Genomic DNA, 17,359 nt, shown 5'->3' with positions numbered 1-17,359 from the left:
CCCCTTCTTTGTGAAGCCTTCTCTGACCACTTATTTATCTTTGTCCATAGCTTATTTTTGTCCATAGCATTTATCTATTTCAAACACATAGTTTTGTTTATTGGGGGTCTTCCAACACCACAGATTAAACATGGGAGGAGTATCCCAGAGTATTTACTGCTACTTGGATAAACAATAACTGAGTATATCCTCTGTACTTGCAAGAAGGTACAAATGCCTGAAACTAATACTGTCCTCATTGCTTTTCTTGGCTTTCATTTGGGTGCTTTTGGAAAACTTGGACTTCCTTTGTAACCCTCCTTTTATTTACAGAGGCCCTACTTTAAAGTTTGGGGTTTTTGTTTGTTTACTTGTTTTTTTGTTTAGAATTGGGGAGGCAGAGAGAGTGGGGGAGGGGGGAGCAAGGAGCTGTCAGCACGGAGCCCCAAGTGGGGCTCGATCTCACGAACCATGAGATATGACCTGCGCGGAAATGAAGAGTCAGACACGTAACTGACTGAACCACCCAGGTCCCTGAGAGACCCTACTTTAGAAATATTGTAGCCCTGGACACTACCAGCTGGCCCAGGCACATAAACTGGTGTCCCACAGTAGAGTGGTGTTGGAACACTTTAAGATAAAAATCCCCAATGAGTCCCCGTTGTCTCTTAAGGTGGATTGTCCTTGAGTTTTCCTAAATTTACTGAGGGCTTCTGTTTCCTTTTAGTCTGAGTTTGCCACAACACCCCACCAGGAACGCATCTTCGCATTCCTTAAGAAGCTACAGTGCCTTTAAGGGTCATTTATTTTGATGTGAAAGTTGATATGCAGAGAGATATCAAAGGATACGCAGAGGATACAAAAGAAATCCTTTAGCTGACCTTGGAAGAGGGCAAAACTGGAAATGTAAAGGTAGAATTTGGGTGGCAAACAGAAGGAGGTTTCAGGGACATGAGATTCAACAGAAGAGAGATGTGCTCAAGGTCTCGGGTACTGAGAGAAGAAGGCAGATATGAGACAGGCAATCAAGCTTGGGAGTGAAATAGCAAAGGCAATAAATCAGGCCTGAGTCATGTACCTCGTTATGTGACATGTCACCTTTGGGCACATACCCTCAGCTCTCTGCTCCAGCTCGGCTGCCAGAGCCTGTGACCTCCCTCAGACATTTGATGGCACCACCTTCAGCTGGACGGTTAGCTGCCTGGGAGTGCCAGTCTCTCCCCCTTGCCATAGGCCAAACAACTGCACAGCTCAAGCTTCTGGTTCCTTGCACCTCTTCCAGGCTTGCTGAAGTGCCACATAAGGGCTGGGGATCTGGCCTCCCTAGGGGTGGCTGGATGAAGCAACCTGAAAACGTGAGGTAAACGGGAGGAATCTGATCAGTTAAATTCCTTCTGCCCATAAACTTCTAACAGAAATTTCCTTTGGCTGTGAATGTAATGGTTAAATACATAAGGGTTTATTTTCTCTCATCTAAGATTAGGAGTAGGCAGTCCAGAGCTGGTATGGAGTCCCCATAAGATCATCAAGGAACCAGATGGCTTCTGTTTTTCTCCTTTCCTATCCTTCAGGAATGGCTCATATCCTCAAAGTCACAAGATGGCTGCTGAAACTCCAGCCACTAAATCCACATTCCAGGTAGAAAAGAAGGGAAGGGCAAAGGCAAAAGAAGGTTTCTTAGCTGCCCCTCCCTTTCAACATGCCTTTCCAAAAGTCCTTTCCAACAAATTCCAATTATGTTAACATATCATTTGCTTGATATTTGATACATCAATATACTATTGGCCTCACATTTGATATATCACTATTTCATTGGCCCGACTAGTCATACCTCACTACAAGACAGGCTGAGAAATAAAGCTGGGCGCTCTACTGTGCTCAGAAGAGACTTGGATTTCCTATTGTTAAGGATGAAGAAAAGTAGGACTACAATTTAGGCAACTAACAGCTTCTGCCACAGTAAGCAGTAGTCAATGCTTATTATCAACACTTTAGCTATTGCAAGGTTCCTTAATCATGAGGTTCTAGAAAGTGGCTCAATAAGGTGATCCTAGGCTATTTGGTCAATTGTCTCTTCTGCATACTTCGCATATGTTTTATACACATGTGTGAAGGAAAGGAATCCACATCTCTACAAGATACCTATAGCATGTTTAACAGGTTGGACATCAGATCTTTGGTCATCATGGGGACAGATTGTTTTGTGGCCTCTGCTACTGGGCTTCACTATTAACTCCATTTGTCCTTTCTAAGGTTCCAGATTCCGGCCCATTAACAAGACTAAAGAAGAGAGTGCCATGCTCATTCTCTATCCTTCATCCATTGTAAGGCCAATATGGTACAAGAAATTAAAGCAGGAGTGCCTAGCTGGCTTAGTTGGTGTGACTCTTAGAGCATGTGACTCTTTTTTTTTTTTAAGTTTATTTATTTTGAGAGAGAGAGAGAGAGAGAGAGACCCAAGCAGGCTCTACACTATCAGCATGGAGCCTGATGCAGGGCTCAAACTCACGAACTGGGAGATCACAAACCTAAGCCAAAACCAAGAGTTAGACACTTAACTGACTGAGCCACCCAGGTGCCCCAAGTGTGCAACTCTTAATCTCAGGGTTNTATCCTAATAAAAAAAAAGGGGGGGGGGGGAGAAAATAACTGTGCTTTTTTAAAAAAAAAAAAACCACCTAGACATGAGAACCTGTCCTCCTCATCTTGGTGCTCATGTTCTCTCAGCTGCTCTATGGAATTACTGCTTTATTACTAAGCAGGAATTCTCAAGATGTAGGTGTGAGGAAGCAAATCTATGTCTCCACTGTGTAGGTGTGGATATTGCATTTTGAGGGAAAGATGCTGATGTTGAGGGCAAGAAAGACATCATGTCTAATAGGACCTGGTGGCCTGGCTCTCAGGTACATCCTCATGTCTGCTGCTTTAGTACTAAAGGATGAGTACTCACGGATGAGCTATGCCTGGAGTTAACTTTGCTTTGTGATATTCTTAGAGATGAGACATAGCACCATATCCTGGTTCACTGTGGCTGACTTCTTCAGCCTGGAACCCCACCCAGCTGCCACAGCTGGCTTGCGAATAGACTGAGAATTTTTGGCATAAATATGTTTCCCTTCACCATTTATACCTGAATACATTATGAGAAAGGGGAGGTATTATATTCAGAGTACGAATGGAATGGCAGAGCCACACTAAGGAATTTTAGTTATCAACGAGACTAAACAGATATAACACAAAAAAAGCAACCACTAACCTAGAAACCAGGGTGATGAGTTAGTCTACTAGAGACCAAAGGTCAGATTAGAGGGCAGAAGAGCCAAAGTTTGGGGAAATTAAGGGTCCTGCGTGAAGAACAAGGACATACCCAAACCGGGGCTCCAGGAACCTCAAAGAGTAGATTAAGAGCACAATCATCATGAAGGTATTTACAGTCCTACATATGTATTAGCTTCATGTTAATTTTCTTAAGTTTCTAGTTCTAGAAAGTGCTTTTGGTTGAGGACTCAAGTTCTCATGAGTAGACAGGTATTCNACTCTTTTTTTTTTTTTAAGTTTATTTATTTTGAGAGAGAGAGAGAGAGAGAGAGACCCAAGCAGGCTCTACACTATCAGCATGGAGCCTGATGCAGGGCTCAAACTCACGAACTGGGAGATCACAAACCTAAGCCAAAACCAAGAGTTAGACACTTAACTGACTGAGCCACCCAGGTGCCCCAAGTGTGCAACTCTTAATCTCAGGGTTGTGAGTTCAAGCCCAACACTGGGTGTGTAGCCTACTTAAAAAAAAGGGGGGGGGGGAGAAAATAACTGTGCTTTTTTAAAAAAAAAAAAACCACCTAGACATGAGAACCTGTCCTCCTCATCTTGGTGCTCATGTTCTCTCAGCTGCTCTATGGAATTACTGCTTTATTACTAAGCAGGAATTCTCAAGATGTAGGTGTGAGGAAGCAAATCTATGTCTCCACTGTGTAGGTGTGGATATTGCATTTTGAGGGAAAGATGCTGATGTTGAGGGCAAGAAAGACATCATGTCTAATAGGACCTGGTGGCCTGGCTCTCAGGTACATCCTCATGTCTGCTGCTTTAGTACTAAAGGATGAGTACTCACGGATGAGCTATGCCTGGAGTTAACTTTGCTTTGTGATATTCTTAGAGATGAGACATAGCACCATATCCTGGTTCACTGTGGCTGACTTCTTCAGCCTGGAACCCCACCCAGCTGCCACAGCTGGCTTGCGAATAGACTGAGAATTTTTGGCATAAATATGTTTCCCTTCACCATTTATACCTGAATACATTATGAGAAAGGGGAGGTATTATATTCAGAGTACGAATGGAATGGCAGAGCCACACTAAGGAATTTTAGTTATCAACGAGACTAAACAGATATAACACAAAAAAAGCAACCACTAACCTAGAAACCAGGGTGATGAGTTAGTCTACTAGAGACCAAAGGTCAGATTAGAGGGCAGAAGAGCCAAAGTTTGGGGAAATTAAGGGTCCTGCGTGAAGAACAAGGACATACCCAAACCGGGGCTCCAGGAACCTCAAAGAGTAGATTAAGAGCACAATCATCATGAAGGTATTTACAGTCCTACATATGTATTAGCTTCATGTTAATTTTCTTAAGTTTCTAGTTCTAGAAAGTGCTTTTGGTTGAGGACTCAAGTTCTCATGAGTAGACAGGTATTCATTCATTGAGAAAATATGTAATAAGTGGCAGACATCACACCGGAGTCATGGCAGCACACAGATATGAAATAGTTCCTGTTCTTATGGAGTGGTCTAGAATTTAAAAAAATAATAATTATAAATAAATAAATATAAACATATGATGCTTATCTTTGGGTCCCCTTCAAACACTTACAAAACATCTCAATTGGAGAGCTTCTGACCAATGTGGGGATCTTTGGAGTATTATATAGCGTATGAGGCACCCCAGTGGAAGTCCATGGCATGGCCCATTAAGACGATTTACGGAGCTTCTAGTACCAAATAGAGACATGAGAATAAGCAGTAGTTAGAAGGTGCTCAAACACAAACCTTCATTATCTTGAATACAAGCAGCTTAAGTCTCTATGGGGGCCCCTTGCCGGGCGGGAGCCCCTCTATGATATCCTGAGGCCTGCCTGGCATAGCGTCGCTGATGCTGGATGATGGATGACTTGCAGCTGAACACCTTCCCACACACGCTGCACTCGTAGGGCTTCTCTCCAGTGTGCACTCTCTGATGCTGAGTAAGTCGTCTTTTCTGGAGGAAGGCTTTCCCACATTCAGTGCATTTATAGGGCTTGTCTCCACTATGAATTTTCTGATGCTGGTTAAGGGACGAGCGGTCAAAGAAAACTTTCCCACACTCCTTACATTCAAAAGGAGTCTCTCCAGTGTGTGCCCTCCGGTGGCGAATGAGGGAGGAGCGGTCAAACAGGGCTTTGCCACAGCCCTTGCATTCATAAGGCCGCTCTCCAGTGTGAGTGAGCCTGTGGCGAGCCAGGATGCTTCTCTGGCTGAAGGATTTCCCACATTCTGTACACTCATATGGACTTTCTCCAGTATGAATTCTCTGATGGCGAGTAAAAGAGGAGCGGACAAAGAAGGCCTTGCCACATTCGTTACATGTAAAGGGCTTCTCCCCGGTATGAGTTCGCTGATGTTCAGTAAGGCTTAATCGGTCATAGAAAGTTTTCCCACATTCGTTGCATTCAAAGGGGCTCTTCCCAGTGTGAGACATCAGATGTTTCTTAAGACTACTTCTATAGCTGAAGGCTTTCCCACATTCTTTACAGTTATAGGGCTTCTCTCCGGTGTGAGTCCTTTGATGGCGAGTGAGGGATAAGTGGTTATATAAGGTCTTCCCGCATATGCCGCATTCAAAGTTTCTCCCCTTGCTGTTGGTTTTCTTGGCAGGAGTGGATCTTTTCCTGGAGTCCTTCTCTTTGGAGGAGGATTCCTTCCAAGTCTCCCCTGATAAATGTTCTCTCTTTGTGCCCCTGAGGTTTTCTGAGCCAAATACAGGACCCAGAGGACCATCTTTTCTGAGTTTTTTCATTAATGTCTTTTGCAACGTTCCTTTCTTAGATATATCCTGGCTTTGAGTTGAGTCCCAGCTCTCAAGTCTAGCATTCTGGACTAAAACAAATAGAAAATATAGATATAACTGGGTCCTAGTGCTAGTGAGAAAGAGAACATTATCACTGTTAAGAAAAGAATGAATACAAAATACATCCTGGTTTACTGGTGTCTCCTCCAAAAAAGAAAAGCATCACAGAGAGGCTGAAAAATGGCAGAGAAAAACAGAGGAACAGAGAGGAGAAGTGGAAGGTGGGCATTTAGCCCACTAAACAAGTTTCAGTTATTCATTCGTTAGCTACTTTCCAGGTGTCCACAAAATGCTAGGCACAGAAGTCATTGGGACTCTAATGAACAAGACAGACATGGTCCCTGCCCTCATGATGCTTATATTCTACACGACAGGAAACAAAGAAAAAATAAATAAAATACAACAGATGGTGGTAAGTCCAGTGAAGAAACTAATGAATGGAAGTTGGAGTGGGGTCTTCTTTAGAGGGAAAACTTAAGAATGGTCATCGACAAGTGACAGTTAAGCTGAGCTCTGAAAGATACATTAACCATGTGAACAGCCAAAAGATCATTTCAGGGAGACATACATGCAGAAAAATAGGCAATACACAAAGAAGCATGGAAATGACTAGGCGGTTTATTACATGTCAATGAGTTCAAATGGTAGACAATCAGTAAAAAGACCAGCTAGGACCTGAGAAAGTGAGCTTGTCAGTGACTACTGAATGGTTTTTAAAGGAAGAGGAAGGAGATATGGTAAAGGCTAAGTAGGAAAGACAAAATAAGTGTTATCAGAGTTAAATATAAATAGATCTCAACCTTCCCCCGACCCCCTCCCCCAAAACTCAACAGGTAGGACCTTGCTACCTGTTCATTCATCTGATAAATACCTGAGTGTGTGCTACATACCAGGTACTATTCTAAACACTGGGGATGCAGTAGTGAACAACATAAAACCTCGGATGGAGTTTACATTTTAATCAGAAGGTAGGTATGGACAGACACTAAACAAAATAAAGAATTAAAAATATAGTAATGTTAGGAAGACTGACCTGGGAAGAGAGTTAGGTAGTACAGGGGCAGGGGAGGAGGAATGTGATGGAGCGATTTCAATGAAAGATATGGTCATCGGGGCAGGCCTGACTGAGAAGGCAGAACATTTGTGCAAAACCGTGAAAAAGGTGACAGGAAAGCCACATGGCTATCTGGAGGATGAGTGTTCCAGACAAAGGCTCAGAACAGCAGTGGACATCTCCACAGGCCTATGAGATCCGAGGAGTGGTCTCTGCAAGTGAATGAATGCTCTATCGAAATCCTATCTGCCTAGTTCACACATACCTAAGAAAGTACTTCCTGGGACTTCTCTTTCTTCGTCTTCCTGAAAATCAAGTTTCCACGGCTCTTCACCTCTCTTCAACTGGAAAATCACATCAGGTTTAGGAACAAGAAGTCCTGCTCACAAAGGACAAAATAAGAAATGGCTGTTTGGGATAGAAATTCACAACCATCCCAGGGTTTAATAAAATCCGCTTAATCTCTAGAGAGGAAAATGGCAGTATCCAAAAATCATATGCCACTTTCGGAAATAAGATACTAATTCTTCTGCTCTGAAGGGAAGTCAGTACTGACTTTCTAGAAAACCTGAATTAGATCTATTGAAGTAGTTCACTAATTTTTCTCGGCTGTAGGAACCTCCCCAAGATGGAACTAGTATTCATAAGAGTTGAGGGAAAATTCTTAGCTTAGAGAAGTGGAATATGGAGAAGGTTCTGTACCTTAAGGAACTAAGGTGAAGAAGCTACCTCATCTTCTTTTGTAGTTTTTTAAATAATAGATTTGTATCCTTTAATTATACTTCTGTGCAATTATACTGAATTTGATGCAACTACAAATCAAACTGGAATAGTTTAAGAAATGTTACTCAACTTATGTGCAGTTAATATTAAACACTTAAAACTAAAAATATCAGTGAACAATTTTTTATAAATCCTTAAAAAATGACTTAAATGTCTTTGGCTTTCAATGATTTAAAGTAATGACATTTATAAATGTTATATATATATAAAACATTATGTCATATATATATAAAACATTTATATAGTGACATACATAAATTTTCTATATTTATGTTTTAAAAGGCATTACTAAATGTTTAAGACATACAAAAAGTATAAAGACTAAAACGAAAAGCTATGAACCTACCATCTAACTTAACACTAAAATTGGGGGCACCTGCGTGGCTCAGTTGGTTAAGCATCCGACTTCAACTCAGGTCATGATCTCATGGTTCGTGGGTTTGAGACCTGCATTGGGCTCTGTGCTGACAGCTAGCTCAGGGCCTGGAGCCTGCTTCAGATTCTATGTGTCCTTCTCTCTCTGACCCTCCCCTGCTCACGCTGTCTCTCTCTCTCTCGGAAATAAATAAAAAATATTAAAAAACCCCCACTAAAATGGAAGCCACTCCCTCATCCCCTCTCCCTTCCCCTACTGAGGTACCTGCCATACTAAATACGATGTTAATCACTTTATGCATTTAAAAATGTTTCCTCATCTTTATAGTTTTAAAAATACGTTATGTTTGGGGTGCCTGGGTGACTTAGTTGGTTAAGTGTCTGACTCTTGATTTTGGCTCAGGTCATGATTTCATGGTTTGTAGGATCAAGCCCCATGATGGGCTGTTTGCTGACAGCACAAAGCCTGCTTGGGATTCTCTCTCCCTCTCTCTCTGTCCCTCCCCTGCTCATGCTCTCTCTCTCAAAATGAATAAACATTAAAAAATATGAAATGTTCATTATAGACAATTAAGAAATATAAAAAAGAGAAAAAGTCACTTGTGAGTCTATTAGTCAAAGACAATTAGGGGTAAAATTTTGGTGTAGATTCTTCCAGACTTTTTCTATGCATATAGATATATGTTGTAAATGTACTCAGGTTCCAATCATTTTGCATCCTGCTTTTATTATTTAACAATATAACATTAATATCTTTCTAACTCTATAAACATCATTCACGGTCAAGGCCCATACTATACTGGTGTCCATTATGGATATACAATGATTTATTTACCTAAATCTCTACTATCAAGTAACTGTGTTGTTTCCATTGTTTCACAATTTTAAGCAAAACAGGGATAAACATTTATCTGATATTATCCCCCCCTTGGGACAATTCCCAGAAATGGGGTACCCATTTTCCATTTTATTTTTTTTAATGTTATTTATTTCTGAGACAGAAAGTGAGAGAGACAGCATGAACAGGGGAGGTTCAGAGAAGGAGATACAGAATCTGAAACAGGCTCCAGGCTCTGAGCTAGTTTTCACCATAGAGCCTGACACGGGGCTCGAACCCACGAACCTTGAGAACATGACCTGAGCCGAAGTCGGACACTCAACTGACGGAGCCACCCTGGCGCCCCTCATCTTCCATTTTATATAACACAATTTTTTGCTTAAAGCTGGGGTCTCAGACCAAACTTCACTTATCCTTCAAACTCTATCCATATCAAGAAGGCCATTTACTGACAGTACTGACAGCCATTAGTAAAATACAAACAACAAAAGGCAAATAAACTCACAAACCACTCATACCCTTGTTAGGGATCTATCTGAAGATGTACAATTCTGCCCCAGTAAGAAAAGAAGGGCCACCTCGGTGGCTCAGTTGGTTAAGTGTCCAACTCTTGATTTTGGTTCAGGTCATGATTTAACAGCAGTAAGCCCCACATTGGGCTCCACACTGAGCATGAAGTCTGCTTTCTCCCTCTCTCTCTGCCCCCTCCCCTGCTTGTGCTCTCTCTCTCTCTCTCTCTCTCAAAAATAAATAAACTTAAAAAAAAAAAAAAAAAGAAGGACCATATTCTTTACACACACACCCAATGGCAGTCATTGAAGAGTCATGCTTACCCAAAGAAACAAAACCTTGATAATTCTCCAGCATCACCTCCCTGTAAAGAGCCCTCTGAGTAGGGACCAGCTGCTTCCACTCATCCTTTGAGAACTTCACAGCCACATCCTTAAACTTGAGTGACTTCTGAAAAGACAAATATGTTCTTACTCATCTATGTGCCTTCTTTTATGTCTCACTGAGGAAGAGTAAAGACTACAGCACTGGAAGACATATGGAATAAAAAAGAAATAGTTTTGACGATGTAAGTGCCCTGGATATTTTAAGTAAGAGGTATAGGTCTGTGACCTGAAGCATGAAACTCTTGGTGATGGCCTCATGTCATCACATCCATGACAGAGCGTCCGAACTTCAGGGACAACGTTACTGACCTCAATTTTTTAAACTATAAGTTAAGGAATTAGATTAGATGATCTTTAAATTCCTTTTCAGCTCTAACACTCATGGATCCATGAGGTCCTTGCTTGAACAACTGGTTCTCAAGTCAAGGGGAGATCTATGATGAGTGTACAAAGAACAAAGGATACTTTTAAGAACTCAAACTGAAGAAAAAGGATAAAAAGTGTGGTGTCCCTTTGATAGGAAGATAACATTCCAGACTAGAGGATTCAGAGTTTTTATATTCTCATGAAAGTTCTCTAAGCACTCCCTGAGCTCATTGCTAACGGCAGAGCTGCCTCAATCCTCTGCTCCCCGACCATTACAAAACACATGATGGGGCTGGTCACCAAGGCTTTATGACGGGCCATTCAGACAGAAGATCCCTACGGCTTTGTTGTATGGTCAGACAGGAGAGAATCTGAAGCCAGAAAGGGTACTAGTGTTCTCTACAGAGCCCCACTTCTGCCAAAATGGGACCAATCTCCAAGGCTGGCAAGGAAGCTCTGGACTGAAGAAGGACCAACTCACCTGGCATCTGGCTGTTAGGGGTACAGCTGCCATTCTCTCCTCTTCTATGACCTCTTGGAAAAGGCCCAGGCCAGAGTTGGCAGAGCTAGAGAAGGAACAAGAAAAGAGACCACTCTCATTTTGTAGTTGTCTGACTCAGACTAAAAATCTCTACATATCCATTAGGTGTGAAACAGCCCTTATGCTCAATACCCTACTAAGACCAAGGCAAGCCCGGAAGTAAATTCACCTTTTCCCAGGAGATGGAAATTAGGGAGATTGCCACAACTCTGTTCCTGAGTTAGCAGCTTCCTGGGAACAGAGCTCTGTTCCCGTATCAGAAAACTATTAAAAATCAAATCATTAACACTGAAGTTGATTTTTACTCCATTTTATAAATTTATAATAAGCATCATGCTCTGTAGTATTTTGACATAAACAAGCAACTTAATGAATAACTCAATTTGACTTTTAAATTGAAGATGACCAGGAGGATGCTTACACTAGCATTTTTTAAAAAGCTTATCTGTAGCCTATATGGTCAAGGATAAGAAAGTAAAAGCAAATTCGTGTATTAGTGTATTAGTCAAGTTTTGTTTAGTTCTAAGGACCAGAAATATGTTCAACCAAACTAAGGCGTTATTTTTAGGATACAATAGGCATTATAAAGATTCTGTAATAAAACAGCATCTAGGCCTCATGACATTTGTGGCCCCTACTGGGATGAATATCAAGGGCTTCCTGTCCTAATTCCATCCTTACTGTCAAAGGTCCCAAGTACAGGTTCAAGAAGTGACTGGGTCCCATCCAATCAAGAAACTGAGTCAGGAGCACCTAGGTGACTCAGTTGGTTAAGCATCTGGCTCTTGATTTCAGCTCAGGTCATGATCTCACGGTTTCTGAGATTGAGCCCTGACTCGGGCTCGGCTCTGACAGTGCAGAGCCTGCTTGGGATTCTCTCTCTCCCCCTCTCTCTGTTCCTCCCCCATTAACATGTATATGCTTGCACTCTTTTTCTCTCTCAAAAATAAACAAACTTAAAAAAAAAAAAAAGAAAGAAACAGAGTCAAAACCACCACATGCTAGAAATTCCAGTTTCCTTTAGGGTCATCTTTTTTGGTTAGAGTCATTTTTTTTTTAAGTTTATTATCATTTTTTTAGTAATCTCTCTACCCAATGTGAGGCTTAAACTCATGACCCCGAGATCAAGAGTCGCTAGCTCCTGACTGAACCAGCCAGAGGCCCCTGTTAGAGTCATTTATAAAGTTTCCACAGAACTAGGAGGCTATATGTGAAATGACACCCAGCTATTCAATTCAGTCCAGGACTGAATATAGTTGCTTTTCCAGCAAGAGAAAAAGGGCAGCAGGACCAACCAGGATGGACTGACTGACCACTGCCCTTACAGCACTGGCTGGCTTCACAGAAGACCATGGGAAATAAAGGATTAGCTAGAGAGCTAGGGTGTCCAGAGTGCAATGGTCACCTGCAGACACACACAGACCCCACCTGAAGTTTGGTTTCAATATTGAGAATGAGGATGCCATACGCAGAAACACAGACCAAGTATATAAAAAGGCTTATTACTTACATAATTGAGGGCTCTGGAGAGAGCAGGGCAGGTCTCTCAAGCAGGTCCAAAATAGCTTAAGAGACCAAGGAAAGAACAGCCTGGTCGTTATTGTGGTTAGTGGGGAGGGCCAGGGTGAGCGTTCCCACATGCCCACAGGAAGGGGCTCGGGTGACTGGAATCTCCCGCCGATGCCCAAGGAGAGAGCATTCAGACTTCCTTATCAGATGGTCCAGGTGTGAAACACAAGGGCAAGAAGGAGGGGTGAGTCTTAAAAGCTCAGCAATCAAACATCAAAAAGTGAAGACAGATCACACGGAGTAACTCTACATCCGGAACAAGAAGAATCTCTGTCTTCTTCTCTCCAGGTCTACTGATCTTTGGGCCTGATATCGAGACAATCTGTGACATAACAGATTGGAAGAGACATAAGTGGTACCTGGAAGACATAAGTGGTAATACTATTCTCAAGAGAAAGATTCATTTATCTAATAGAAGTATTAGTCAGAGAATCTGAAAAATCCTTCCTGGAGTAGAGCCAGGAACAATGATCTTCTCAAACTTGCCCACAGGGAATGCCAGAATAATATTCTCTCAGGGATTTCTTACAAAGGCTGTTGCAAAATGTAGTCAGGATGCAATAGGGAGGGCAAAAGAGTAGAAAAAGAAAGAGGGTACAGGGACCCAATAGTGCTCATCCAAGGCTGACTCTATGCAATACAATCCATACAAACCAGTAGGATAAGTCACATTTGGCACCATCTTCTGGATTCCAGTTATGATGGCGATCTACTACCAATCAGCTTTTATTTTTATTTTTAATTAATAGACTTGTGTACACTGCTGGATACTGAAGGATAATGATGGTGCTACACATCTTTATCCCTTGTTCTTGAGATCAAGATAGAGCAATGTATCTTGATAGAGAACCTAGATACCTTGGACATTTAGAATGGTCAACAGCAAGATTATATTTATAATTTCTGTGTATGCAGGCCATCTGACATGTGCCTGGAGGTGACCACAAATGAGAACGGTGCTGGAACAAAGCCATCAGGGGCTACATGGGTCTTGTACCTCTTCACCTCCCAAGAGAATGTTCTCTGAGCTCTCAGAGGAATGTTCTCAGAATATTCTCCTCTGTACAGAGAAGGTTCAATGAGGTCTTTAACTCCCAACCCTCCTGAGCTTACCGATCTAACACCCACAATTAACTGGCCATGGTCTCTGTGTCTCCTACTTAGAATTCTCAAGACCCTCTTGGTTGTTAGCCATTGAGCCTAATTGAGCCTTAGATCATGTTTCCACCTTTTGCCCACTCAGCCATTGCCCAGGACCGCAAGGAAGAGCAGTTCTCAGAGAAATGGACTACGGCCAGGACAGGCCTACAACTCTATATAATTTTCTTAGTAGTCATGTTTCAAGGTGAGTGACAGGCACCAATGAGCAGCTACTGTTCTGTCTCTGGAGCTCTGCTAACACTTCCCACTTTTCAAGGCAGTATCTTTATTCACATCCATTCATTAATAAAACCTGACTCTATTTCCTGGCCAAAGCTGACTGGCATCTGAACCAATTAGTTCTTGCCCTGGAATCTGGAAGTGGAATCAAGAAAAAGTGGTCAGTCTCTTCCCCTGAGGCTCCACTTGAGGGCATGAAAACTTGGGAGCCCTTGGCAGTCACATTTTGTCATGCCATCTGAGAACAGAAAAAGCCAGTCAGCAGTGACAGGGAAATATGAAACATGAGTACATACAGAAGTAGAGGCAAGGTGTTAAGACAGGGTCCTGAATTTGTTCTGTCCCCGCTTCCAGTTTACAGGCACACTGCAGTCTTTTCCTGGGGTTCTGTAACCTAACGAAGTATCCTCAAAATAAATCCCCCTCATACTAGTTGGAGCTGGGCTTCTGCAATTTGCAACCCAAAGAGACCTAAGACAGGTTGTTCATGTTCTGCTACCAGACCTCTCCTCTTAAGAGCTCTTTTGAGGGGCGCCTGGGTGGCTTAGTCGGTTAAGCGTCCGACTTTCGCTTAGGTCATGATCTCGCGGTTCGTGGGTTCGAGCCCCGCGTCAGGCTCTGTGCTGACTGCCAGCTCAGAGCCTGGAGCCTGTTTCAGTCTGTGACTCCCTCTCTCTCTGACCCTCCCCTGCTCGCGCTGTCTCTCTCTCTCCTAGAAATAAATAAAACATTAAAAAAAAAAAAGAGCTCTTTTGAGTCCTGGGGGTACAGAGAGGACACAGCATCCAGTGTGGCTCACAGAACCAAAAGATGGCATTAATCTTAAGATGCCCGCCAGTGTCATTAAAATAAGCTATGGATCTTTCCAGCCAAGTCCATAAACTCTTTTCCAATCCATAACCAAATGAATCCACAACACAAAACAAAGGCTCGGGGTCATCACCTTCTTTGAACGCTGATTTCTGATTCAATCACACAGTATATACTACCTTATACTACAGTTACTTGTATCTTTATCTTTCCAAGTAGGTGGTAAATCTTGAGAGTCAAATCTTCCTTTCCTCACACTAAGAAGGCTATTTCCACATATTCAGTACTCAAGAAATATTTGCAGACTAATTGAAATACGAAGTTTTGGAAGAAAGTCCAGTTGGTGTCGGAAAGCAGCTCTCAGAAGAGGGAGCGCCACTGGACAGCTCCAAGAAGCGCGGTGAAGGGGTTGAAACCCTGGCCCTAGCCCAGGGAACCGAGAGCAATGAGTAATTGAGGTGATTTCCGCGAAAGATGGACCAGCGGGATTCAGCAGAGTCAGTTCAATCCTGGTGTACGGAGCCCCTAGCACGGGTGAGCAGGGCAAGGACCGCCTCGGGAGGAAACGCGCCATTCTACACGGCAGATACGCACTGCGGAGCGCGGCCGAGCGCACCCCAGTGCACATCTCACACTGCGGGGCCGGGCTACCCACATCTCACTTCACCTCGACCCATGTCATCACCCTGAGTCGCGTCGGGCCTGCAGCTGGAGACTCCTCCCCTTCTCCGCTGCAGGTCGGATCAAGGTCAGCGTGGGAGCAGCGGCCAACGATAGTTCCAAACACCCTATTTCGGTTCCACCCTCACGTCACTGCTCCTCGCAGCCCAACTTCCTTCCCAGCCCTTCCTTCCACACCTTCTTCTCGGCACCACCGCTCCCACCGCACCCAACCCCTGGTCCTCACCTTGGGCGCCAACCGGCTCCCGGCGGCCCCACTAGGCGCGAGGACCCTAGGGCGCCTGCGCGAAGTGCCCTCGGAAAACTACGATTCCCAGAAGGCCTCTCAGGGCTAGTGGAAACTCGAGGCCCTCCTGTTTTCGGAGGCTCCGCCCCCTAAGGTACTGGCGAGGTAGTCGTGCACGTCATTCAAAAGGCGACATTTGTAGTAAAAATGAAGGGGACCTGATGAGTGAAGAACCTGTTTCCTGGCCCTGTTCGCCTGCCCCAGGTGGACCCCTACCGCGGATGCTTCTATTTTCAGAAACAACTTTCTATCCTCCAGGAGAATATTTGCAACCTCTACTCAACTCAGGCACCTGCTACTTCATCTCCCTCACTTTCCGAGTGTCGCTGGAGGGGAGAAAGCGTGAGAGAGAATTCCCGTATTTGCCTGTAATCAGACATACAAATTCTCCTTTCTTCATGTTCATTCTACTGTCCTCTCCAATTAGAACAATAAAGAGAGATACATCTGGGCTTTGCAATTATATTAGTTAATAAAGCCCCTTTAGGCTTAAGTAAGTTGAAGAAGTTGAAGCATTTTCTGTCTGCTGTACCTGAAGGCATCCTTTTACCTGTTCACATTTTTTTTTTAAATCTTTTATTTATTTCTGAGAGAGAGAGAAAGAGAGACAGCGTGAGCAGGGGAGGGTCAAAGAGAGAGGGAGACACAGACTCTGAAACAGCCTCCAGGCTCTGAGCTGTCAGCACAGAGACGACCCGGAGCTCGAAACCACGAACCGTGAGATCATGAACCGACTGAGCCACCCAGGCGCCCCCGCCCTACTCATTCCTTAACCAAATTCATTGCAATATGGCTGTGGCGCCACCNTGTTGGGGGTGGGGGGGAGGGGGGGAAATGGGTAATGCTTTGGTTTTCTTGACCACCTGGCAACTTTGAATACTTTTTGACTACTCCCTTTCTTCAAAGACTTTCCTGTGACCCTGCTCTCACCTAGTGCCCCTCTTACCTCCCTGGTCTCTTCTATTCACTATCCTTTTATGGACTCTTCCTCTTTTTATGCCTGTATCTCAGTGTTCTTCAAGGACCTATACTAGATCCTAGTCTCTATTTCCCACCACTCATATGGTTTCAGGTATCATACATATATCTGAGATCACTCTTTTCAGCTTCAGTTTGCCTGCAGAACATTGCCACATGTCTGGATATTTCACAAACATCTCAAGTTCAATATATTTAAATGAGCTCACTCTCTACCCTTATACCAAACACCTTGGGTGCACTACCTCCTAGTCTCTTGGCCCCAATTTTACCCCAGCCATGCTGCAGCAGCCACATTTGCACCAACATAATCAGATAACCCCTTGCCTCAGTCGTAATCCATTTTTTTCACTTTCCTCCCTGGAGTTAGTCTCTGACTCTGCCACAGGGGATGACTACAGCAAGCCTTGATGTCCATGCGGCAACACTTAACCAATGATGGATGGGAGCCAGTATATAAATGCTCCCCACTTCAAGGGCAGATAATTTTGAGGTTCATTCAACACGACTCCCCAGGTCCCAGTGGGACTGAACCTTAGTTGCCCGCAGCAGTGACCAACTTGATTACATACTGTTTATTGGCCTTTTCTCCTCTTTTTAATAGATACTGTCATTAGTGTAATGACTAACATCAGTATTTTAATTATTTAAACCCTGCTCTATCAGATTATGGTTTGATGCAAAAAAAAAAATCAGTGGCAAGACAATAAAAGCAAATTG

General features: G+C 43.3%; 1 protein-coding gene across 4 annotated transcripts; it reads right to left on the bottom strand.

The window, feature by feature from the left end:
• Positions 1-1,245: 1,245 nt before the first annotated feature.
• On the bottom strand, positions 1,246-15,651 carry LOC144239455 (uncharacterized). Of its 4 annotated transcripts, none has more exons than XM_077773515.1 (7): positions 15,602-15,651; positions 12,446-12,863; positions 10,876-10,960; positions 9,966-10,092; positions 7,402-7,515; positions 5,026-6,111; positions 1,246-1,326 (listed from the first exon to the last, which is right to left on the bottom strand). In XM_077773515.1, exons 3-6 carry the CDS (start codon positions 10,906-10,908, stop codon positions 5,051-5,053), a joined length of 1,335 nt encoding a protein of 444 aa, XP_077629641.1. In that variant the 5' UTR covers positions 10,909-10,960; positions 12,446-12,863; positions 15,602-15,651; the 3' UTR covers positions 1,246-1,326; positions 5,026-5,050. The 4 variants fall into 4 exon arrangements, 3 of the variants coding, with proteins under 3 accessions (XP_077629641.1, XP_077629639.1, XP_077629640.1); XR_013337434.1 differs by having other exon boundaries at positions 1,272-1,326; positions 4,850-6,111; XM_077773513.1 differs by lacking the exon at positions 1,246-1,326 and having other exon boundaries at positions 4,738-6,111.
• Positions 15,652-17,359: the final 1,708 nt, after the last annotated feature.

This window comes from Crocuta crocuta, unplaced genomic scaffold (assembly GCF_008692635.1).
Source record: "Crocuta crocuta isolate KB4526 unplaced genomic scaffold, BGI_CrCroc_1.0 scaffold67, whole genome shotgun sequence".
Lineage (NCBI taxonomy): Eukaryota > Metazoa > Chordata > Mammalia > Carnivora > Hyaenidae > Crocuta > Crocuta crocuta.
This window is presented reverse-complemented; position numbering and strand designations above follow the sequence as displayed.

Bases quoted from the DNA above. Each gene is read 5' to 3' on its own strand.
- LOC144239455 (XM_077773515.1), bottom strand. From the start codon at position 10,908: ATGGCAGCTGTACCCCTAACAGCCAGATGCCAG. The intron at 7,516-9,965 runs GTAAGCATGACT...CTTTGTGAGCAG, and splicing joins TCAAGGTTTTGTTTCTTTGG to GACTTCTTGTTCCTAAACCT. The intron at 6,112-7,401 runs GTATGTGTGAAC...TATTTGTTTTAG, and splicing joins CCCAGGAAGTACTTTCTTAG to TCCAGAATGCTAGACTTGAG.